The sequence below is a fragment of the Sphaeramia orbicularis genome, chromosome 17 (genome assembly GCF_902148855.1).
Source record: "Sphaeramia orbicularis chromosome 17, fSphaOr1.1, whole genome shotgun sequence".
Lineage (NCBI taxonomy): Eukaryota > Metazoa > Chordata > Actinopteri > Kurtiformes > Apogonidae > Sphaeramia > Sphaeramia orbicularis.
Genome location: NC_043973.1, coordinates 2,897,612 through 2,924,206, shown reverse-complemented (window position 1 = coordinate 2,924,206; position 26,595 = coordinate 2,897,612). Strand labels below are relative to the sequence as shown.

At 36.5% G+C, this 26,595-nt stretch overlaps 1 protein-coding gene across 2 annotated transcripts in view; it reads left to right on the top strand.

The window, feature by feature from the left end:
• Nucleotides 1-26,595, top strand: part of kirrel1b (kirre like nephrin family adhesion molecule 1b) — a 244,203-nt gene that overhangs the window by 196,163 nt on the left and 21,445 nt on the right. For both annotated transcript variants that reach the window (XM_030159494.1, XM_030159493.1), the window contains exons 3-7: nt 11,054-11,203; nt 14,109-14,266; nt 19,674-19,824; nt 23,138-23,243; nt 23,920-24,068. In XM_030159494.1, the coding sequence (XP_030015354.1) occupies nt 11,054-11,203; nt 14,109-14,266; nt 19,674-19,824; nt 23,138-23,243; nt 23,920-24,068 (714 nt within the window). The remainder of the gene's footprint in view (nt 1-11,053; nt 11,204-14,108; nt 14,267-19,673; nt 19,825-23,137; nt 23,244-23,919; nt 24,069-26,595) is intronic.

The window sequence follows — 26,595 nt, the reverse complement described above, 5'->3', positions numbered from 1 at the left end:
CAGTGAATCAACAAATGCGCAAAACATTTAGTAACAGGCAGAATATTGTTAAAATTCAACTTGTTTTGTGGTTCAAATTATTTTAGGTTATTCACATTATATTGCGATAGTTTGTAAATATGTATATTTTCTTAACTACTTTTAATTTTTTCCACATTAAACCAATAAGAAATTTTGGAGTTGCCATTATTTATAGGTTATTATGCTATTATTTAATTTGGCTCCTGAACTAAAATGACGTGGACACCTTTGAACATTATTGTCTTCTGTGTAATTTTTGCACTTCACTAATTCATCCCACAGGACAGATTGGACTCTTTAGTGGTTTTAGCCCCTGGGCTGTACATTTGACACCCCTGTCATATCCATTTTGCAAAAATATTCAGACAAACTTTCTTGACTTCTGTGGCTTACAAACTACTACTTTTTTTTTTTCTTTTTTTTTTTACTACTTTGTATTTTATGGCTGCTGATAGTTCTTTTTCTGTGCATTGGTGCAAACAATTTTGTTGATTCTGCTAAAATACTTGTGGATTCTGTAAAGCACTAAAGATGTGCAATATAAAAAAAAAAAAAAAAAAAAAATCATACCTATACAATAAATGTTGAAGTGTCTACATACTTATTTATATCTTAATATTTTTTTCTAAAGTTGGTAAAAATGCTAGTTGTAAGAAAAGGCCTAGATTTTACACAAGTGCTCTTTTTCATCCAAATAAATTGAAACATAAAATATGCCAGGTCTAATTGTTCTGAAAATGTGTTAATTAGATGATGTCAAACTCATTTTAGTTCAGGGGCCACATCCAGCGTAATATAATCTCACGTGGGCCAGACCAGTAAAATATTAACAGTGAAAAAGTAAAATTACATGATGAACATGTTTACATCTACAAACCATCCGTTAAAAATGTGAATAACATGAATAACCTGAAATTTCCTGAGAAAAATAAGTACAATTTTAACAGTGCTATGCCTCTAATATTTGCCTTTACACTAAAACAAAGAGGAAAAAATGTACAGTTGTCATTATTTATTGGTTATTATGTTAGTATTTTACTAGTCCAACCCACTTGAGACCAAAGTAAGGCTTTCTATTGTCCCTGATTGAGTTCAGTATAGTTCATTGTAATTTTTACCTTTCACAAATTCATACCACAGGCTGGATTTGGAACCGGGCCATATCTTTGACACCCCTGCTTTATAAATTTGCTCCATCTACCAGTTGGTTCGTCTCAAATAGCTCAATGTAATTTCTTCCAGTTTAGTACAAACATTCACTATGATTCAAAGGGTTTTGGTCACCGTGGCCTCATGTCACTCTATTCATGTGAAGACAAATATCTCAGTATTGCAATGATGAAATCTATTCAAATTTGGTGCACACATTCAGTGGGATTCAAGGATAAAGTACATTTTGTCATCTTAAGGTAAACAGTTTCTGAGACTTCAGAAAACCCATTTTTGGTCATAACTGTCAGTAAGTCAGACAATTACATGAGCAGATTGTGGTACAATGATGGTAGATGCATCTGTTCAGTGACTATGACTATAAAAGAACTTAAATACATGCACTAGCCTAACAACATTATAGCTACAAATGACACAATGCACTCTGTAAATGTAGTGTTAATACTGACCTTTTTCTTTGTGCAGAGTCAAAGGAGTGAGCAAAACTAAATATAACCCTTAAAGACCCACAGCTACTGTTGCCACAACTTCCAAATGTTTTTTTTTGTTCTTCCCAAGTGATTTATCACCATCTGTTATAAAGTTACTCTTCATTTTGAAAATTTTCAGTGAAAATCAGGTATTTTCCTATATTAAGTCAGTGATTATGTAGACTGTAGATTACATCACACCAGGAAAAAAAACTTGAAAAAATGACTTTCAGCAAAATCTCTCATTAACTGAACATAAACCCAGTGTATCCATCCACTGTCATTGATCCAACTCCATGGGTTTTACTGATGAATCAATATTGTAGAAGATGACAGTGTTTCCACTATGGAGCCTCTGAACGTCCAAATGGGTCATATCTGATGACCATGAAAAGATGATAAACTGTATTTTACACCAATTATTGACATGTATTGATAGGATTAGTGGATCAACAGGTATTAAACAGTTCCATCAGTAGATGCTTTTAGTCAGTGGTGGATGTTTGGCTCTTTATGGGTTAATTTATACATGATGTTCATGACATAATCATTTACTAAATCCCACACGGAACCTGATACATTATATAACATCAAGTATATTTGATAGATCACTCCCAACAAGCTTTTTGATGAATATGCTTTGTGCTTTACTTTGAAAATGTTTTGATTCAACAAAATATTTTAATATGCAGGAAAATGAAGTTTCTGCTGGCATGCCATGTTAAGAACAGTCATTCATTGTTTTATTCACAGAATGCCGAATCGTTCATTTCCCCTTTAACAAACAAGGCTTACAGTACCTTATTTCTGTGAAACACTTACAACAAAAATATTTATTCATACATGGAAATGTCACAGATATTTACTTTAATATATAATTTGACGGTTGTATAGAGCACGTCATTATTAAAAAAAAAAAAAACTCTGTTGAACATCACAATTTTTATCAACTTCCACAAAGAAGGGCATGTAGCACACAAACATACAGACACACATCCACCCCCACACACACATGCAGTCAACCCACCACCTACGCAACACAAACACACGCACATGCACACACGCACATGCACACACACACACACACACACACATACACACACACACACACACACACACACACACACACACACACACACACACACACACACAGGCACTAACATCCGACCACACAAGTGATAATCTCACATGTGATGTGAATCTTGTGTTCAACTCAATTTAAATAACAAGGTTCAGTAAAGGTCAACATGTCTCCCTCTCTCTCTCTGTCTCTCTCTCTCTCTCTGTCTCTCTCTCTCTCCGTCTGTCCCTCTCTCTCTCATGCAGACTTTGCAGTTCTTCTTCTCTTCTTTCAAGCCTCAAACTCCATCCTGACCTGCTTCATGTACAGTTTTTCTCCCGTTCCGTCTGTAGTTGTTTTTTTTTCCCTCTCTCCTCATCTTTTCTTTCCCCCTTGCTCCTCCTTCTAATGCTCCCTTTGTCCTTGTCCTTTTGTGAACACGGTTACGGTGACAAACCCGCCGTCGTTTGATAAACACGTCGTCCTCTTTGTCTCTTTTTTTTTTCCTCCTTCTTTTCCATCCATCACTACCTCACGTCCATTTTTTACCCTGAACTTCCCTATGCTGTCATCCCCCCCGTCATCCTTGACAGACTGTTTCTCATTCTTTGTCCCTTCATTCTGTTTAGATTGTGAAGATTAAGTCATCCAAAGTCCTTGTTTTGCGTTGGTGTTTGTCGTACGATTAATATCGGGTTATTCGGAGACACTGACGAGGGCTTGTTGGAGCATCATACATGCATAGGACACATGAGGGGAAGCTGTTACATGCCCTGTATGATTTCATACAGCTGTTGATGACAGTGTAGGCGTGCAGCTTGTGCAGTAAATTCATACCTGCAGTATGCACGCCCACACATATGGAGGAGATCTGTGTTCTTCTACCAACTGTTTCTCAACATCATATATATGAAATGATCTAACATATGATGAAAACTCTGTTAATACAGTATTAACCAGTGCACATGTATCTGACATGTTGACATATACCAATGCAAATGTATAGAAAAGGCACAGTCCTCATCACTTTCTACCTGCAGGCTTCAGAGATGGCAGTTTATTGTTCGTCCTCCTCCTCCTCCTCCTCCTCCTCGTTCCTCTCCTTCTCCTTCTCCCCAGGGTGCTTTCACCTCTGTGGTTGCTATGCTGCGAGGTACTGGAGTGGATGATGTAATCTCCACTAATACTTTTGTCCCCCTTTATACACACACACACACACACACACACACACACCTCCATCCTTCTCTGCACCCCAACAGCCTGCCTGCCTCCCTGCCTGTGCCATGTGAATCCATGATGTCATGTTAGGATTGGGCACGGAGGATCAATGAGTGCCCCCTAGTGGGACGTCATGCTCCATTATGCCTTCGTCTGAGACAGACGGGGGTGGTTTGTAATTGGTGTGACGTTGCCTGTAGTTGTGCAGTTGTTGGCGTATCATACAGGAATTGATGAAGCGTCGTTGTATAAGCAGCCATGTTTGATCAGCGTTCATTCAATGGCCCCTCACTTGTTTATCTCTCCGACTGCCTGTGTGAGTGCGTTACCTTGTTCTCCGGTTGTTTTCCATAAAGGACATATTATCATGAGGTCCAGATGCTCTCATTAATACATCTGCTAAGAGGTCTTCAGAACCTGGAAAATAAATGCCATCTGTTTGTACTGATAAGAAGCTTTGACATCTTCATATAAATATACATCCTGTTCAGCCTCTGTTCTGTCTACATTAGAGGAGCGTTTACATGCGCTTTATCATGTACATGTCAGGTGTCAGTCCTTGGGAAGGCTGAGGATATACTTTAGATGTTTTTTTTTTTTTTCTTTTTTTTGTTGTTTGTCTTTCCTTCATGCTCCCTAGTAAATGACAATTTAAAAAATAAAGCATAATGAATCCACTAAGCGTTAGTATGTGTATGGTGATGATGTCTCCCACAGGCATTTCACCACAAAATCAAATCAGACAAAAGGAGAAAAACATTTTTGTTCTGTTGATCTGTAAAAGTTCAAATGCAGTATTTTTTATTTTTTTTTTTTATTTTTTTTACGCACAGTTAGTATTATAAACACCACAGGTTACAAAATGCTCCTTTAAAAAAAAATCTTAGTCAATTTGAACCCATAAAGACCCAGTCCTGCTTTTATTACAGTTCTCACAGGAATGTTTTGCTCTGTTTAACCTTTAAGTGATTTATTGCCATCACCAAGTAAACTGAAAGTGAAGAAAAAGTGACTCTTTCAATAAAATATATCATTAAGTGAACACAAAAACAAGCGTCTCCATCCACTGTCATTGATCCAACTCCATGGGTTTCACTAGTGAATCAATGTTGTAAAAGATGATGGTGTTTCCACGGTAACTACGGAGCCTCTGAACGTCCAAATGGGTCATATCTGATGACCATGAAAAGATGAATAACTGTATTTTCCACTAATTATTTACATGGATTGGTAGGATTAGTGGATCAACAGGTATTAAACAGTTTTGGTCAGTAGATGCTTTTGGTTGACGGTGGATGTTTGGGTCTTTATGGGTTAAAATTATCCCTCTGTTAAGCCTTTAATCCATACAGACCCAGTGCTACTTTTGAGGCAACTCCCAAGTGAATTTTTTGTGATTTTATGTGATATAATATTGATTTAAAAGAGATTTATCACCGTTTATTATAATGCTTTCCTCTGTATTTTGCATTTCCTGTGAAAATCAGCCATTTTCCTACATTCAATTTACTGATTATGTAGATGTTCATAAAAACAGAGCTTCTGAACATCCAAATGGGTCATAACTGATGGCCAGGAAAAGATGACAGACTGCATTTTTCCTGAATTATTCCATCATATTGATAGAATTAAATGGTTCAGATAGAATGAATGGTTCAGAGGTTTTTTGACATTTCAGATCAGTAGGTGGTTGTAGTTCCCAGTGGATGTTTGGGTCTTTGAAGGTTAAACCCAAAGCTAAGAGTTTCTTAGTAGGGCTTAGTAGGTCTTTTCCCTTTACTGTACATAGAAATGTAGTTTTTCTTTACCCAAAGTTATAAAAGCGACCTTTTACTTTAGTTCTCCCAGTACTCAGTGTGTCTCTTCATGCATAGACTATTAACATCTATAAGTTGCACGTCTTCCCACCCCTTTTCAGTATGTAAATGAAACTATTGTACTTTTCTTCTGTAGGGGTGTAAGAAAATACCAGTTCAGCAATATATCGCGATATTTCATTTCACAACTGTATCGATATTAAAAAGTACTGCATCGATATTTTTAGGTATTTATTCAAATGCAGATATTGTGGGCGTTTTTCTTTTTTGTTTATATTTATTTCTTTTCTTTTATTAAATAATGTTAGTTCCTTTGTTGGGATTGCACAAAAATAATGTGCTGATGTTAGTTCTGAACTAATAGAATATGAACATTTGAACAGGATCTTAAACTGTAATGTCTGTAAAATAGAATTTAAGTTTTAACACAGGAATATTTAGTGATATAGCATTAGATCCTGTTGTGATCAAATAAAAATGTGTTTAGTATTTGTGCAGATATCTGGTGTAATTCAGTTCTTCAAGGAAATAATCGTTTAAAACAAGAAACAAACAAAAAATCGGCTTTTTAACAGTATCATGATATATCGTGATATATCGTATTGGGATCCTAGTATTGTGATTTGTATCATATCGCCAGATTCTTGCCAATACACACCCCTATTCTTCTGTCTAAGAATGTCTTGATTATTGATTTTTGTACTATTATATATGTTCGGCTTGTTAACGTGTATGTTAAGTTTCATTGCATGTTCGGAATAAATCACTAAAATCAAATCAAAGATGACTCATGACTAGGAAGTGATGTTGTGTACCGGTGCGCCACTGTTTTAAACTATATTCTCAAACTTATCGGGTCTTCAATGAAAAGATCGTACGATGCATGACTTGTAGAGTAGAACTAATGCTTGACTTTCACTTGGTTTAATGCACTGATTTAACCCGTAAAGACCCAAACATCCACCATCGACTAAAATCATCTACTGATTTAAACTGTTTAATACCTGTTCATCCACTAATCCTATCAATGCATGTGAATAATTGTAAAATACAGTTTGTCATCTTTTCATGGTCATCAGATATGACCCATTTGGACGTTCAGAGGCTCCATAGTGAACTTGGAAACACCGTCACACACTAAGAAATGATTCATGGGGTTAGTAAGTTAACCTTAAAATCAAGAGCTTTTTCTGCTTCAAAAATGAAATTTGTTGCATGTACTGTATTGTAATCAGTTGATAAGTTATTTTATTAAGATGATCTAAATGAAAAGTAGGGAAAACAGTCTTAACTTTGTAACATATCGATTTTGAACAGACATTTCTGCCTTAACAAAGAAGTATATGAAGTTAGAACTGTTGTGCCGAATTCTGCTCCCTGCCAAAAACTGCATCCCCAGCCAAGGGTGATGAAGTTTTTGGCAGTATGTTTTTATTGTTATATATTTTGTGTGTTTTCTATTTAAGATTTAATGTTTGAAAGTTTTAAATACCTTACAGTTTGCACATTCTTTAATATTAAACAGATTAAAAAAAACCCAAAAAAAACTGCAATATCATGCAATATTACACTGGGTTACAAAAGAATGTTTTTTGCAAGTTGTCTAGGTTTTTTCAACTGAATTAGGACTATTTTGCACCGCTAAATCCAAAACTGACATCTGTTTTTCTCAATCAGGTCAGGTTTTTTTGCTAATTTGATTTGGAAAAATTTGATCTTCTCACAAAATTGATAACATTTTTGTGACTTTATCAGTTGATTTTTTTTATATAGTTCTCACCCAAAATAGGTTTTAAGAGAAAAAAAATCATTTTCTAACAGGATGTATTTATTATTTATTATGTATTCACCGCAGATGTAGCAGAATATGTCAGGCTTATTTTTGCAAGATCTTCTAGTCGAAGCCATTTCATTCACCTGTAATATTAAAAAAAAACCATTCATCATAAATTGTCAAAAGTAAAATCTTCAGAACTCGTTTATTGCAAGAAATATGAAAGAATTTTGTATCATATGATGTGAAAATGCCCATAAATGTAGGCAAAAATGTTAAAAAGCCAATATGTAGCATAGTTCAGAAAGTTGATCTGACTGAGCAAAATTAATGTGATTTTTGGATTCAGCACCAAAATTATCCTAAAGCAGCTCAAAAAACTTGAACAATAAATTTGTTGTTGACCAGTGTTATTAATTACTTAATTGTTACACAGCTATAATGGTGTTAAGAGGTTGAATAATTTTTCAATTTATTTCATACCTTACTGTCAGAAAAGAGAAAAATGAATGAACCAGGGTGAGCAGAAAGCATTTGTCAGCAAATTGTGACAGGGTGAATTTGGTGCACATTGTAGGAAGGGGGAGTAGTTTTAGACAGGGAGCAGAATTCAGTACTACACCGCATCTGCCACAAGAAATGGAGGGAAGCACAGAAAGAAAAGGGAGAAACACGATTTTGCACAGAACTTTACTAAGCTTTAAGGCTTGATAAGTATAATTTTGCTTTGTTTTATTCACAACAGCTAATAACTATCAACACACATGACAAGAAATCATTTTTTTCACCACACTTAAGTCTTTTCCTCAGCTAGAGGTGCTAACGTTTAAGCTAGTAACGTAAGACTTTTAGCTAATTGATGTAGCAATTCGACCATAACGTTAGTCTGTTCGAGTTTGTTCTAGGTGTTGACGGTGTTATTTATGGTTATTAATTGGCCCTGAATTTCTGGAACAGTAGTATTAACCCTTTCATGCATGAATTATGAGAACTTTAGTCAATATTTTTTTTCTTGAGGGATTTTATTCCTCTTTAGGCATGAAAAAAACAATGCAATAGAGGGTATGCACGTGACGTCACCACTAACAGAAGTCACCGCGGTTCCGTCCACTGAGTGGCGGAAAGAGGGAGACGAGTAGCGGCTTTGGCTTGAATACTGCGAAAACTTTACAACAATCTAAAAAATGGGGCAGAGCTGTTGTGTCATTGATCGCACAAATAGGCTTAAAAAGCACTCAGAGCTATCGTTTTAGCGGCGACCTAAAGCCAAAGACAGAAGAAGCAGATGGATCGCTGCAATTCGTAGAAATAACTGGAATCCAGACAACCAAACCTGGATTTGTGTCAGGTAACGTTAATTTATGCTGTATTCTTGTGTAAAATCATACCTTAAATTCCATATGGTTTTGGCTAACGTTCCTTCTCAGTAAAGCTCTTAATGTTAGCATCTGTCATTTAGTTCTATATTTCATAATTGAAACGTTTGTCTTCAGTTGTGTGATTCTGAACCTTGTGCTCTACATGATTTGTAAATTAGCTTAACCTGAGTCTAACCTAGTTTTCCAAATAAGGGGGTACTCTAGCACAAAGCTGTGGTAGCTGTGTTGTATCAAGTATTTGATGTTAACTCTACTTAAAAATCAAAAGTCAAGTAGATCATCCACTCACTTGGGTCAGTACTAAGGGTTCAACTCCAGTAAATCAGTAGTGAACTGTGAGCACTACTGCTGGGCCTTTACCGCGGAAATCACCGCCAAGAAAAATACGTCTTCACTGACATAAAACCTCCAAAACAATAGTATGTTGAATTAAAGCACTCACCAGCTGGAATCCTCTAATTAACCATGACCAGGATGTCAACAACTCTGTGTCTTTTGGATGCTTTCAGCCTTTGCATTGGGGATTTACCGGCATTGAAATCAGGTTCATATAAATGTCAGGATAGGTGATTTCCGTCCACATATCAATGTTCGTAGACCACTTGTTGTTTGGTAACTTGTATGGATCCGTGTCGAGTCCAATTGTCTTTAATTTCATGTGATATTCCACATTTTTCCCGGTCTCGCTGTGGTTACTGCTGTGCTCCGCCATGTTGAGCCGGTTTGTTTTTGCCACTCAGTCTGACTGAGAGGGGCGTGGCCCAGGGGGGAAGTGACGGATGTGCATTCCCTCTATTGAAAATGTTTTATGACCCTGTTTGCCATGGAGTTACAAAAACGTCCACTCAGCTGAACACCATGCGTTTAATTTTTGAAGCAAAGTAACATGCATTTAAAACCCATAATCAGAAAGTGATATACTGTGTGAAAACTATGAAATAAAAGCATTTTTAATGCTGCTAATGCTCACATTTTAACATACTCTAATAGTAGTTGTTACTCAATTCATGGAGATAATATGCAAAAAAAAACTTTTTTTTTTTTTTTAAGAAAACTGTTAATTGCAGTCTAATAACAATTAGCAATTGATATACACTTACACATGTTATTGTAGATCAGGTTTATCAAGAACAGCAAAGTTGCAATAATGGTATGAGTTCCACTGTTTGGGATGATGCATAAGTGTCCACTGTGTTGGCTGATATCCAACTAACACAATGAAAGCCATGGATATGTAACTGTTCACTGTAGTGACCACTATGCATGAAAGGGTTAATTATGCAAGGACTGGATAATACACGTTTTGCTCCTTTCTTATTTAAAATTGTAGTATATATGTAGTTTTATGTCATTTATTTTATGGAGGCTACAGTTTTGTGTGCTATTGAAATGCCAATATGCAGTCACTTCTGGCAGTTGGGATGCATGGTGTTACAATAAGCAGTTTGATCATAAAACTGGAATTTCAATTTGTAATTTGTTCTGACATACAGAGATAAGTTAGGCCTACTCAAAAATTTTAGGTAACAATTTGCACGGACATTTTTGAGTAGAATAAAAGTAAAAGAATAAGTTAGTATTAAATGAAGTAGTTTTTACACAATTAAAATTAAGTTGGTTTGACTTAATTAAGCTTGTAGAGTACAAAGCATATTGTGTTATTTGTACTAAAGTAAGAGTTTGCCTAATTAGAGAAGTCTTGTGGCATTTGCACAGTTATGGCCAAGTTGAAATAACTTTTTTTTTTTTTTTACATTGAGCCAGCATATCATTTCTTAGAGTGCATCTTCTACAACCTTGATTCACTAGTAAAACCCATGGAGTTGTATCAATGACAGTGGATGGAGACTTTAGTTTTTATGTTTAGTTAATGATATTTTTGCTGAAAACAACTTTTTTCTCATTTTTTTTGTAATATCCTTTGAATTTACAGAGCTTTAATCAACATCTACATGATCAGTGAATCAAATATAGGGAAATACATGATGTACACTGAAAAAAACTTAAAATAAAGAGGATAATATTACAATAATTGGTGATAAATCACTGAAGAAAAGTTAAATATTGAGAAAAATTCATTTGGGGACTGCCACAGAAGTACCACTGAGTGTTTATGGGTGACTGTGGTGTGTCTTCCCTTCTAGCCTGGCCCAGGTATCGTGTCCTTCGTGCTCTGGACATCGGCCAGTACAACCTGGAGATCTCCAATGCCGAGCTAGCTGACGACTCCCAGTATGAGTGTCAGGCTACAGAGGCCGCCCTGCGCTCCAGGAGGGCCAAGCTCAACGTACTCAGTAAGTCAACCGCCTGCAAACACACACACACACCTTATTTGACTAATTTTCTTCTAACAAGTCGAGTATCTTTTTACAGCAACATTATCTAAATAAAGAACGCCTGCATCCTTGTGAAAAACACTTTCTTAGATGACAGAAGGAGCGTCACAACTTTACAGCCTGTGATGAGTTGTGGGATTTAAAGCACATAATCATTTCCACTAAAATGCACAGATGTTAATTTTCAGAGCTCTATAAAACACTGAGTATATTTTATATGTGACTGGTGCACTAAGGCTAGGGCTTTATACAACCACATTTCAGTATCTATCATGTATTTGTACCAAAATTTCAACAAATAAATACTCTGTGGCTAAGATATACAAAGCAAATTTACAGTTGGACACAGACACTAGCTATGACTAGAGCTGTCTGTGTGAAATGGGTGGTGATAACCTAACCTTCACTTATATTGTAACTCTGTGGATCAAATCCTGCAGGTCATAGCTCAAGTGACTCTTGAGCAAGGTATTAATCTCCTCATTCCAGCAGAGCTGCTCAGTCAAGATTACAAGATCAGTTTCCATTGGCAGCTTTCAAATGTAAATGTGTGTGCAGTATTTGCATAAATATGAATTAAATGTTGCTGTGAAAGCAGCAGAATGTGCATGCTGAGGTATTTTCCAATATAAAAAGCCCTAAACAAAATTGGGCTGGGTAAGAAGAATGAAATTATCAAGAGATCCGGGATTCTGAAAAGGCCAACCCATTTACATTTCAGCTGTTTAGAGTTCTAGCCACAGTAGAGGAAACACTGGAGAGAAAGAAATTTTCCATGTAGATAATTTCACCACAAAAACCAACTGGAAGTTAAAGGTCAAACTGCAACAACATCCGAAGACCCAACAACAACAACAGGATGTAAGCGTTGTCAGTAATCCTATAAGCTTTGTGTAGCAGAAACATAAATCATGTATATCTCCATAAATCAGCTTCGCTGGTCATTTATTACTGTATTAACTTGTCTGCTCCTCTACTATGGTAACATTTTGAGGACAGCGTTTCCAACTCCTCGGTAAGGAAAATATCTATTGTCTGTTCTAGAAGTCACTAGAAGTTGCTAAATGACATTTATTCATTCATTCATTCATTTATTTATTTATTTATTTATTTATTTATTTATTTATTTGTTATTTTGTGTAGTTTTTCTCTTCATTTTCCTCAGTTTAGTTTGGTTTTTACACCTCGTCCAAGTTTGGGCCAAAGGGGTATTGTAGTTGTTTTGTCATCTGTCCGTCCGTCCATTCAACAATGTAATCGCATTATCTGGAAAACACATTGACATATCTGCACCAAATTTATTCTGTGGATGCATCTTTGCAGGGAGCAGAAGCCTATCGAACATAGGTGACCTTGAACTACTTTTTCAAGGTCAAATGGTGACATGTCCTCTCAACAACGTAATCGCATTATCTGAAGAATGCGTTGAAATTTCCACAACAAATTTATACAAAGACAATCTAATGTAAATTGTAGGGCAGTAACTTCAAACAGAATCGTATGCTATATTTGGCCGAGGGGTATTAAAGCACGTCATGTTTAACCTTATGGTCCACTTCGGAGATGACAACAAGTCACAGTAAAACAGGAACATTTTTAAACGGAGCATTTTCAATTTTCTGTCTACATTAACAATCAAAATGAACCAAAAAAAGACAATAGAGAAAACTGTCAATGTCAATGGCACTGATTTATTTTCAGTGATTTATTTTGAACAAACAACGATATGTGTTTTCACATCAGAGTCTCCTAAAGTCTCCAATAACACCAGAAAAAGGGGATGGATTTTACACTAGTAGCTTTTTGTATAAAGTGTTTCTAGAGGGTCTGAAAAATCAGTAAATATACCAACAAAATGTCTAAGTGTGACTTTTCCATCTACAGACAGACCCTGGGTTTATGCGACTGGGACACAGGAAATCAGCTGGGGTCATTAAGAGGAAAATGTGTGTGTTTTAACATTTCAATCACTTTTCAAAAGTTGCTAAGTTTCCAAACTGATTTTAAAAACTAGCTAAATTTGGTACTAGGTATTTTTTGATTGCTAGCGTAGAATAAAAAGTTGCTAAATCTTGCAACGATCAATATATGAGGAACTATTTATAACTTAGAAACAGTGTCAATGGCAACAAACAACCAAACAACAACCAATCAGTCATTAACTTACAACACAACATGGAATTACCAACATAGTATAAAGAATTTTATCATTTGGTTTTTGGACCCCTGTATGCTTGGGAAAAACAGAATTACTGCACAGTCACCTGCCGCTCACATGTTTGACAAGTGCAACATGAAACATATGAACAAATGCGTGGGTTAACTGCTGTTTTCACTGTGTGACTGGATCATAGTGAACTGTAAAACATGAACATGTTCCCGTATTTCTTCACTTGTCTCAGCAACAAAACACATTACCTAAACACACAGGTTACCATGGACTAGCTGAACTCTTTAAGGGCTAACAGGTTCTGACTGGTTTGAATCCATTCAAATCTAGTCCAGCAAAATTAGTGTGAAATACTACACATGATAAAATAATGACAGTAAGTACATTTGGACTCAGCTGAATGAGTGAATTTGATCAGACCATACCATCGTGTTGCTGTCTTCTTTCAAACTTTGTAGAAAATTGAATATACTCTTTCCATCTGTGCTTCCAAGTATATGCTGGCATGAATTTGACATCCTTCTGCCCAAGCCAAGTATGAGAATATTCTTAAAAGAACATGTAATTGATACAAATATGGGAAAATGACCTTTAACACCAACAATATGTCATTACATGTGCACGTGTTTGGGTTTGACATATGAGTGCACACATGCATAAAACTTAGTGTGTATGTGTGTGTCTGTCCTCCAGTCCCCCCTGAGGACCCGGTGGTGGACGGGTCCCCGGAGCTCCTGCTGATGGCTGGGACCCCGTATAACCTGACCTGTGTGACCCGTGGGGCCAAGCCGGCAGCCCACATCCAGTGGACCAAGGATGGAGTCCCTGTGGAGGGGGCCTACCAGTCCACGGTGACTCACACCCCCTCACACACACACACACGCACGCACGCACGCACACACACACACACAGAGTACACAACAGCAAACACACACCTTCACACACAGCACACAACAGCAAACACACACAGTACACAACAGCAAACACACACACCTTCACACACAGTACACAATTATTATTTATAATTTATTATTATTAATTTTCCTTTGACATGTTGTATTAACACATTGAACATGAAATCACACAACAAACATGAAATCCGAGTAGGGAAACGTAAGATTCTTTACTGTTTTCACCAAAAACATGTTGAAGGAACCATTTAGACCAACTTAGAATGAACATATTGAAAACTATATATATTGAAAACTTTTTTAAAAAATTATTACAATTTTAGAAAATAATAATTTTTTACAGATCTGATTGGAATATGACGTGGGCTATTTCTGTCATATAATAAATACACATAACTGGGTGATAATAAATGGAATCTGGATACATTTCCCAAAGCTTTTAATTTGGCCGGTAAGCTACAGGGCCATTGGTCCTATTTTTATTGTGTATTATAAGTCTGGTTTTACTTGGCCTTTCAACACGATTGATTTCATAGCTTTACTTTGACATCTGCACTTTACACACAAGTTAAAATGAAGACTCAGTGAGGTGCCGTCTGCTGATATGTTGTCTTAAATCAGTTTGTGATTTGGATGCAATGGTGCATTCAGGGACTCTGAAGGGTTAAACTCAAATAAAAACTACATCGTCTTCCATGCCTACTGGTGGCTGCTTTAAAGGAGTTTACAGTACAAATTGTAGTACTGATAATCTCCTACTCAGTAACAGCCGCGCTCACTGTGTTTGTTTGTTTATGTGCATTTTGCCGTGGGCAATGCAAAGGAGGATTACAGTGTGTACACCTCAAGCCTCGCAGCACCCCAGGAGCCCTGCATTAGGGAAATACACCGCACAGTACACACAACAATGTAGACAAACACAGTCAGTGCAAGGCTTAAGTTCTTGGCTGACAAAACACTTACAACTCATCGTCTGGGGGATATTTTAAGTTAATATTTGTGCAAGAAATCATGTTATTGCATTCTTGCAAAGAGCCTTGAGGGGATTGTGCCTTAGTGATTTATGGTAGGTGTTTTTGTGCCTCTACGTTGGAGACAAACATGGCGAGAGGCATTATGTTTTCAGGTTGTCCATCTGTCAATCTATACATTCCTGTAATATCCCAGTAGGCCCAAATTTGGCACAAGTGTTTCCAAAATGTCTTACTATGATCTACTGGCACTGTTTAGTTTGTGAATATGTGCATAGTTTTAGTACTGCATTCTAGACTGGCCAAATTTCGCCATAGACCACTTGAGATATCCATACTAACACTCTGATCAGTGTCTGATTTCTGGAGATATCAGATTATTCCAGTGGCCATGTAAACAGTATAATCTGATCTGTTTTATCAGATAACAGCAGTAATCGGATTATGAGAAATCAGATTAACACACCTGGATTTCTCCTCAATACTTTGATGTCTTCCTGCATGTATACAGGTTAATCTGATTTATTTAGTTCTTTTACATTTGCACATGTGTAAACACAATACAAATCCTAGAAAACTGAAGTTACGTAGTCAAACATGATCTGAAGACAATAACAGGACGTTTGATTCTACCATCACTATGTACGTACGTACTATGAAAGAAATCCCATAATGGCCGGGAGCATCTAAACCTAAGTTTTCTATGATCGCATTTCTTAAGTGCGTGTAAACACATCAGATCAGATTATTACAATTATTTAATTACTTACAGTTATTGGATTGTCATGGTCATGGAAACAGTCTCAGTGTCTGACTGTCATCTTCTTATTGCTTTATTTAATGGCTGGTGTTTAGGGTTCATTACTGCCTCCTACTACGCTGGAATCTGGTTCAGAGTTCCATGTCAAATTTCTTATGTGACACTGGAGTCCAAATTTTTACGCAATTGCGTGTAATACCCACAGACAGTATTGAGCATTAGAGCTGCAGCTATTGGTTGTTTTTGTAATCAATTAATCTGTCTATTATTTTCTTTAATTATTTAAATAGGCAAGAAAAGTAGTAAAAATGTGAAACAGACATGTCTGAAAATGACAAACAATGTGTCGTTTATTCCAGAATCAGCTGTAAGAACAACCACAAAAAGTATAAAAGTAAAAGAATATATTAAAAAAAAACAAAAAACAAAAAAACCCCAACTATATATATAAAGTCAAATGACATCTATAACCGATAATCTGTCAGGTCAGTCTTCAACACATTTGGATCCAATTTACTAACTTAGACCAACTGAACATGGAACAAATACACACTCAGATTTATAATGTTTGTGTCAAAGTTTAAAGGAGTGTGTGATTTTTCCAGTGTAGAAAAGTCAACATATAGACACTTTTGTCCTTTTTGTCCTCGTCTATTCTGTTATTTGTGTTGATCCTGGCGTCATGTGTGTCACAATAAGCGTCCGCATGAAACACAACAGTGGAACCAATGTCTAGCAGCAGAGAAATTAAGGAAACAAAGCTTCCATTCAGGAAAATTGCAATCAAATATTTTTTTTTTTTTTTTTTTTTAAATCAATTCGAATCGATTAATCATTTTAGCTCTACTGAGCATGCTCTGAGACAGCACTAACGCACTCTACGTTACACAACTGTACAAATGTACAGCATAAGGTGGCATTTCCACACAATCCATGTCATTTATTTTGCTTTTTCTCCCACATTCACGCACTTCTCACATACTCATATATATTCTCCTACACATGGAAATAAACCATCCAGTGCACACACATGCACACACACACCACACACACACACAGACAATATGCACACTCATGCTTTTAGATTCACACAGCAAACACTGACTCACACACTCAAACACAGATGTTTTTACATATCTTGCTGCCAGATTTGTGCTCCCTACACATGCTCATACATATTACATGGTGCTCTTATGTTACTGTGTTACTGACCACGCATTTACACTACAGTGAAGGCTGTACACACTTTCTTGACAGATTTTGTAGTTGCATTGCAAAACACCCACCTTCTCACTTCATGTTATATTATTTTAGTGCTGAAAAATATTCCCCTGCCCATATAGAGACGGGTGGAATTAAAGGGAAAACCAGACTAAATGAGTAGAGAAAAATGACGAATGCAGATGCTTCCACACAGGTGTACTGTATTCTACATTAACATCTAGTCATGGTCTGTGGCATGTATAAATATGCTGAGCAGGCCCAGTTGATTCTGATTTTGGTTGTAGATGGCAAGAGGAAAAGATCTAAGGGACTTTGAAAGAGAGTTCATTGTTGGGGCACAGATGACAGGAGCTTCAGTAACAAAGACTGGTTATTGTTTGAAGGAACACTGACTAAAGTCACATCTGCTTTTAGATCTATGGGATAGACGTCAGTTAATAGATGCATGATGGTGCAGCATGATGATCGCAGATTAGTGCAAATAAAAGTAACTCACATAAAGCAAGTGAAAACAGAGGAGCAGCTCCTCCTCAGGTGGCTCAATGTCAATGCAGGACGTGATCAGACTGTGTCAGTAAAAGCATTCCATCAACAATAAAACACACTCACCTGGTGCAACTGGTACCATTTACCATTTAGTGAAAGTACTGTTTGTCCTGAAAGTCATTAGAAGTTGTTAAATGATGTCATCTCCTAATTTGCATAATTGTAAATGTTCATGTAATTGTAATGAATGATGGCGACAGAGGAAAAACAATGTGTTAGAGACAAAAAGTGAGAATAAAAACAGCCTAAATATGTTTAGAACTACAAATGAACTATACTCTGTCAATTCTAGTTTTATTTTATGTCCCAATTCCAATTGTCCTCCTTTAACCGGGCTTGGGGACCAGGGCTAAAGTGACCCAAAAGAGACCCTCTGGACCTGGATTTATTGGTTTAGTTTTTCTCTTCATTTTCTTCAGTTTGGTTTGGTTTTTAACCTTATGGTCTACTTAGGAGATGACAACAAGTCACAGTAAAACAGGATTTACTGGTATTTTTTAACCAAAACATTTGTAGTTTTTAGTCGACATGAACAATCGAAATGGACCAAAAAGAGACAATAGAGAAAACTGTCAATGTCAATGGGACTGATTTATATTCAGTGATTTATTTCAGACAAACAACCATATGTGTTTTCACCTCAGAGTCTCCAGAAATCTCCAATAACAGCAGAGAGAGGGGATGGAGTTGTCACTAGTGGCTTTTTGATAAGGAGTCTCTAGAGGGGTCTGAAAAATCACTAAATATAGCAACAAAGGGTCTACATGTGAAACACTGACTTTTCCATCTACAGACAGACTGTGGGTTTATACGACTGGGACACAGGAAATCAACTGGGGTCATTTAGGGAAAATGTGTGTGTTTTAACATTTCAATCACTTTTCAAAAGTTGCTAAAAGTTTCCAAACAAATTTTCAAAATAGCTCAATTAGTTGGTAGGTACATTATGAAAAAAAAAAGAATAAAAAAAAAAGATTTGCTAGGGAGTCTGAAAAGTTGCTAAATCTAGCAACAAAAGTGCTGAGTTGGGACCAGTGTGAAGACTAGTGTTACAGCCTTCACATTCATGTGAGTTTCAGCTGATGGGTTTAGATGGATTTTGGTATCTGATGGGTTTTGGCTGTTGGACAGCCACGGCCTACGCCATGATTGGCTGCTGTCTGATCCTCTTTCATGTGGGCTGAGAGGTGGAAGGTCCACTGTGGGTCATGAGCCACGTGGACTGATTACATTTTACAGATGTGTAGCATCAATATGAAGGTGCTCTGACACTGCCCTTTGACCCTAACGTACATTTGGTTTAACTGTATTTGTCGCCTAGCTGTACATCTGTATTTAAGTTATCATTATTGATGAGTTTTGTTTTAATACAAGTTTTGGGCTTTTGACTCCAACTAAAAAATATGTAGAAGTTATAACATATAACAGCTTCATTCATTTTATTCACCTTACTGCAAATACACTGCATATATAAAGTTCAACTATTTGAGCGTACGTTTAAAACCACTTTAAACTCAGGTATTCCATCCTCCCTTTTCCACATACTTTAAGATCTAAAACTTGTTTATTGTATTTCTACCACCAGACTTCTATTTCTATTTTATTGTATTTTTTGTCTCCCTTGGATCCATTAATAACCCTCCTATGTCTCTCTCCCTTCTCCTCCCCTTTTTCCTTTCTTATTTCTCCCATGATGCTCCCTGTTCTTTCCTTTTTCGTCCTTTTCTCCTTTCCCTTCACCACGCTCCTCCTCCTCTGGCTTTGATCTTTCTTCCTCTTTCCAAATTTTACCCAAAACCCCCCTCTCCTGCTCTTGCTTCTCCGTCTCTCTCTCTCTCTTAAACAGGAAGTGCTGTCGGACAGGAAAAGGGTGACGACCCGGAGCTACCTGCCCATCACGCCGGTCGACACCGACAGCAGCCGCAACTTTACCTGCGTTGCCAGTAATCCGGCAGTGCCCATGGGGAAGCGGGCCTCTGTCATGCTCAATGTCCACCGTATGTTGTTTATTTGTTGTTGTTGTTGTTGTTGTTTTTGTGGGTGTAAAGGTGCATAGGTGACGCTCAGCTGAGTGGAGCTGATGTAGACCAAATTTCAGGCCCATTAATTTTCACCTTAAGCAGTTCAGCAAGTTGATTTTCTAAAACAAAAAAAAAACAAACCTTGAAACGCTTTTTTGTTTCTGAAAGGTTGTGATCTTGTTCCTGAAGAAATAAGAAATGTTCACAAAGAAGGTGCAGTTAAACCTTTAAAAAAAAGCCCAATAGTGTTATTTGACCCCAGAGGCAGTACATGGAACTGTAGAGAAGCAGGGACGAGGAAGAAAAGACACAGCACAAACCCTCTTACGGTGTTAAAAAAAACTACTGTATGGATTTTTTGAAGACAGTTATTTTTGCAACTGGTCTTATTGCAAATGCATTTGTAGGAGCTTCTGTTTCAGTGTGATTTACCAAGGTTTGCAGCAGTCAATTCAATGCCATTTACAGCATTATTAAATACAGGAAAAACGTCTTAATCCATTTTGCGCTTGATGTGTAAGGGATAATGTACAGTGAGCCTTTGATTATAGCAAAGTAAAGCACAACAGGATCAGCTGCTGTGACTGCATGGCTACTGGGTGGAGAATTAAAGAATTTGACATAAATATTGATTTGGAAATAATTTTATTACTTCCAGTAGAGCTGCAGCTGTTGATTATTTTTGTAATCGATTATTCTATTGATTATTTTCTTTTATTCGATGAAATTATTATTTGAATAGGTGAAAGAAATAGTAAAAATGTGAAAGAGACATGTCTGAAAACCACCAATAACCCTTTATTCCACAGCAACCACAAAAAGTGTAAAAGTAAAAAGATATCTAACTTATAAAAGCCCAGTGGACTCTGTCTTTATGCGTATGTGTGTCTCGAGAATCACACAAAATCCAGAAAGAGCTGACTACTGTAGTTTGGCATACATATGTATTTTTGGTCAAGGAAGACAGTAGCAAAAATGGCAAGTTGATAGGACCAATATTTTCGGAGATATTAGTAATTTTGGAATACAATGGCCTTACAATAATGTTGCTATGGCCAGAACGCTTTGGTAGTGACTGTTGGACAAATGTGGTACAGCATGCACAAATACGCAACAAAAACTACAACATTTAGACCCGTGGGAATCCACAGGTCAACACATTAGTATACAAATATATTTGTATAGAAATAACAACGATAACAACTTTATAAAAGTATATATAAAAATATCTATAGATACAAACTACGACAACCAAGTCCAATGAAATCTACAAACAATATGTCACTGCAGTCTTCAAAGCGTCCGTATAAAACACAACAGTGGAACCAATGTTTAGCTGCAGCAAAATTACGAAAATGCATTCTATGCTTGGACATAACGTACAGTAAAAAATGTACCAAAATGCCAACCAATTAGAGACAAGTATTCAGTAAAGCCATTTAAAAGGGATGTGGTACCTAAAAGGTGGTGTCAAAGTGTGCATGATGAAAGGGAGAGAATTTTCCCTATTCATGATCATTTATTTGGAATATGAATATTTGTCATATGAAGTCATTTAGAACATATCAAATCCTGTCAAGGAACATAACTCTTAATTTTCTGGCGAAAACTCCAACTAGGAGGTTTTGCCTGTGTTGTCCTTGTTCCTAAGGTCATAAACAGGAAGAGTGTAGAGGTAGGTAACGTTCTCAAATGACCACAGCGTTAACTATTACCTTCAACTACCATAGGTGTAGTTAGGCTTCATATGAGGCTTCATCCCTTACACTGACTAAAACATGATCAAATACACCGACTCTGCATTGGTCACATTTACTACTGTATTTGGGGGTTCAATGTAGCAAAATGGTTGTCCCTATACTGCTGGTGTATATTTAACTCTTAACATCTACAAGGTTGAGCAATTTTAGGGTTCGTATTAGTGTCTTTTAGGATGGGGTAACATATTAAATTAATTAGTTAATTAGTTAATTATCTTGCTTTCTGTAAATTCTAAAAAAAAAAAAAAAATCAAGATGCAACCTGTTTCTTGTAATATACAGTAATAATTGTATGTATCTCAGGTCATTCATGGCACATAGTTTTAGAAAAGAAAGAGTAACTCTGAATCAGGTTTTGTCATCAGTTCATGTGTCCAGAAAAGATATGATGAACCCTTAAAGACCCAAACATCCACCATCAGCCAAAAACATCTACTGATGTAAAATATTTAATACTTGTTGATCCACTAATCCTATCAATTCATGTAAACAATTCATATAAAATGCAGTTTGTCATCTTTTTATGGTCATCAGATATGACCCATTTGGACATTCAGAGGCTCCGTAGTGACGGTGGAAACACCGTCATCTTCTACATTAATTCACCAGTAAAACCCACGGAGTTGGATCAATGAACACACTGGGTTTATGTTCAGTTAAGGATATACTTTTTTGAAAAAGTCAGTTTTCCCTAATTTTTTTGTGCTTTGATATGATAACCTTTAAAATTGCTCTGAGCTTTTATGAACATCTACATAATCAGTGAATTGAATAAAGGAAAATACATAATTTTGAGTGGAAACTGCAAAATGCAGAGGATAATACAATAAATGGTGACATATCACTTGAGAACCCCTCCACCCCCCCCCCCACCCCCCCAAAAAAAAAAATCATTGTTCATTGAAGTTGTGACAAAAATTGTCGTGGGTCTTTAAAGGTTAAAACCATAACTCATCCATAATATTGAAAAAAACTTTTATTTAATTTCATTGGCCATATTTAAAGTCAAATGAAATCTAATTACATCCATCTTGGACTTACATTTCCTCTATTTTAGGAAGTGTAAATACTGATCATGTAAAAATGAACAGAAGTGCCTACAGATGTGACCTCTTCTTTGTGCGTCTTCTTAACTCCAGTCTCTTGTTACTTTCATCTTTGGAACACTTCTTTCCTCCCACTACAATAACCTGAGCACACTGGTGTACCAGATGTCTCTTTTGCACACAGGTTAGACAATTCAGTACATGTTTTAACCTACATACATTTTGCTCTATATCCAACTGAACTACAGAAAACAACTCCTTCCATTTCCTCTTCTTGGATCTCCTTTGTTGTGAGAAGTTTATCCACATTCTCATCAGGTCTATTTTTCTGACCCTATGATCCGCTGACCTGGCCCCTCCCATCATCATGTTTTTGGACCGTGGACTCATCCTAATCTGACCTGCTCTGTATTCTTTACCTAAGAAATGTTAGGTTGTGTTGTTTGATCATTGTACTCTGTGTTGACCTCTTTCCTGGTACAGACCCCCCCACAGTGACCCTCTCCATCGAGCCTCGTTCTGTCCTGGAGGGTGAGAGAGTGACCTTCACCTGCCAGGCCACTGCTAACCCCCCCATCATGGGCTACAGGTCTGGCTGATTTTTTAATGCTGGTCCCACAGAATGTCCAGGGCCAGATTGCACATCTGTTAAATGCCAATAGTTTTCCTCTCATCTATTCCACTCTACTTGTATCACTCTGTGGAGGTGATCCTGAATTGTAATTTCTGCTTACAAACCAGAATCGGTGACAGTATTGAACAATTGCACAATTAAACACTGATTTGTATCTGAAGATCCAGCATTAAAAGTACTGAAATTGCTAGATATGGGACTTTAAACAAAGTAGTTCAGAGTCTGTGGTTGGAAACTGGACCAGAGGGTCTCAGTATGGGATCAGTGCCAGGTGCTTAGGCTCTAGGCCTATTGAGCGTATATTAAAATGTCATTTAATGGCAGATTCGGAGTATGGTTATAGGCTTTTGAGATACATTTGGCAAGATGAAGTATGGGGAACAGAAGTGAAGGGAAAATTACATATTTAACCTGCAATCATATACTCAGGTTTTGGCATCAAGTTGCTATTTATGGCTGACTGATAGTTTGTAATGATAACATAAAAACCCAGTTGTCTAATATTGACTTTTTACTGTTAGGTTTGGCTCATTACCAACCTTTATGATAATCCTCCTCTCAACAGACTGAGTCACAACACATGTAATCTTGTCAGTGCTTTTAATAACTTGGCGATGTATTTGTGCCTCAGGTGGGCTAAAGGTGGGGTCCTGCTGGAGGGGGCCCGGGAGAGTGTGTTTGTCACCACAGCAGATCACTCCTTCTTCACCGAGCCGGTGTCGTGCCAAGTGTTCAATGCTGTGGGAAGCACCAACGTTAGCATCCTAGTGGATGTGCACTGTGAGTAAAACACAAAGACTTTCTCCTGAAGTTCTATAAGAAGAAGGGGTTTTCTTTTTTCAATCTGAAATAACTATCTATATATATATATGTGTGTGTGTGTGTGTGTGTGTGTGTGTATCTGAATCTGAATTTGAATCTTATTATTGCCATTTATCAAATATATGTTGGAAGCGGTGCCCCTCCTTATTCTTTTTTTTTTTTATTTTATTTTTGTGGTTTATTTCATGTACATTACAAAACAAGACAAACATAGGGGACATTTGGGATACATTGACTACAATAAACCTTGTGACTAACAATTGTTTTTAGAAGTGTGACGCTGAAATGAATATTATCCATTTCTTCCATTTATCATGACACTGTTCTTCTTCAGTCCTCAGTCTATGGGTCAGAATCTCCATCTCAAATATTCCAATCACAGTTTGTATCCAGTTGTTAGTTGTAGGTGGTTCTAATCTGCACCATTTTTTTGGTAATAGTCTTTTTACAGGCTGCTAATAGTATTTTAAACAAAAATCTATCATTTTTTCTTACATTATTACCAATAATACAACCAAAATGCATCACCAAACATGTTTTAGGAATTGTAAAACCCCCCTTTCTTTTTCTTAATATTGTTTTTGTTGTCATGGCAATGCACTGGAAAAAATCTTAAATCTTACCAAGAGTATTTTTCTCATTTCTAGTCAAAATCTCTCATCACACCTAAAATTAGACATAATCGCCTCAAGAGTAACTTTTCAGTGAGATATAAGAACTTATTTTTAGGCAACAGATCTTGAAAATCTTATTTCAAGAAATCTTACCAAGATAATTTTCATTTGTTCCATAGGCAGATTTTTTGGCTTGAATTAGGCAAAAAAAAAATCTTGAATGAAGCCAAAAAATCTGCCAATGAAACAAGTGAAAATTTTCTTGGTAAGATTTCTTGAAATAAGATTTTCAAGATCTGTTGCCTAAAAATAAGTTCTTATATCTCACTGAAAAGTTACTATTTAGGTGATTATGTCTAATTTTAAGTGTGATGAGATATATTGACTAGAAATGAGAAAAATACATGTGGTAAGATTTTAATTTTTGCAGTGTAGAGAGCCAAAGTCCCACTCATTACTGTTTAGCCCTACCGGACCTTATTTTAGACAAAAATATTAGTCTATGGCGAAAAACAAGTAATTTTTTGATCTGGTGAGAATTTTGCCAACATATGCACACGATGTTTGTCAGTTTAAAAGATAATTTTACATGTCAAGAAAGTTGCAGAAAGTTGCAGTTGCATCATAACTGATTCTATCCATGATCTGTTGAAAATCTGAAAATGTCTTTGCAGCTTCAGCATGAACAGACTTGTAGTAATTTTCACTTCACTTTTTCACTTTGCTCTTGAAGAATGAGGCGAACGAGGTGTCAGCCATGTCAAAGTTGGTGATGTGTATTACATGTAGCAACAAAGGCTGTTTAACCAAAAACTAGAAGTTACTGTACTGCCTTTAAGACAGTACGGCTCATAAAACTGAATTTGATGAGAAAGTAGTGACGCAATTCAAACAGGAACCATCGACAATTGATTTTTCTGTTCATTCAGAAGCATAACTAAAAAAACAGTTTACATTTTTTTTGTAACTTCAGTCATAATTCTTATTATTTCAATTTATCAGCTATATGTTAAAGTGGTGCCTTTACCTATTCTGTCTGCTGTCCATCACATGGTTTCAGCTGTCATGACACTTTAGGGTTTTTTTTACGAATGGATGGATGGATGGAAAAAAGAAATAGAAAAATACAACAGAGAGCAAACACACTATACATAATAAATTACAAATATGAAGACAGACCTGGATAAAAAATAAATAAATACATGAATGTATAAATACATAAAAATAAAAACCTGAATAATTAAACTGTAAGGTGCAAAATTAAACCGTAGGATGCAGGATAAACTGTAATGTTCCAAATGATAGAGGTGAAAAATGACATGTAAGTGCAGTGACACTGGGAATATGACCACAGTCTAAACATCAGACAGAGGACTGTTGTTTGATTGTTGATAATTGATTTAAATACTGTTTTATGGACTACTCCTCTGCTGTCAGTGGCCATATTTCATTCTGTTGATATGAAATGCAACACTCAGATATACTTAAGAGTTGAAGTTTTGTGGCATACTCATGTACTTAAATGATGTTTGTGTTGGAGCCCAGTTGCTGATGTTAACACAACGTAGTGTTAGCTAAAAGTTTGGAGGTGTATAAGAAAGTATTAAAAACGTAGAAGAAAGAGGATATGGATTTTCAGGGCCAAAACAAGTCCTCTTTGTCGAAATCACTGGAAGGATCTGGATGAACAGGACAATTGATGGCTTAATAATAGAGTTACTTAACCAATAATAATCAATAATCCAGCAGCTTCAACACTCAAAACAGACTCCAACACAAACTTTGCATAAACATATGCACAAATGTTGAATATTGAACCACTGGAAGAACTTCAGCTCCTCTAATTAGTCTATATAAACTGTGTAGCCAAT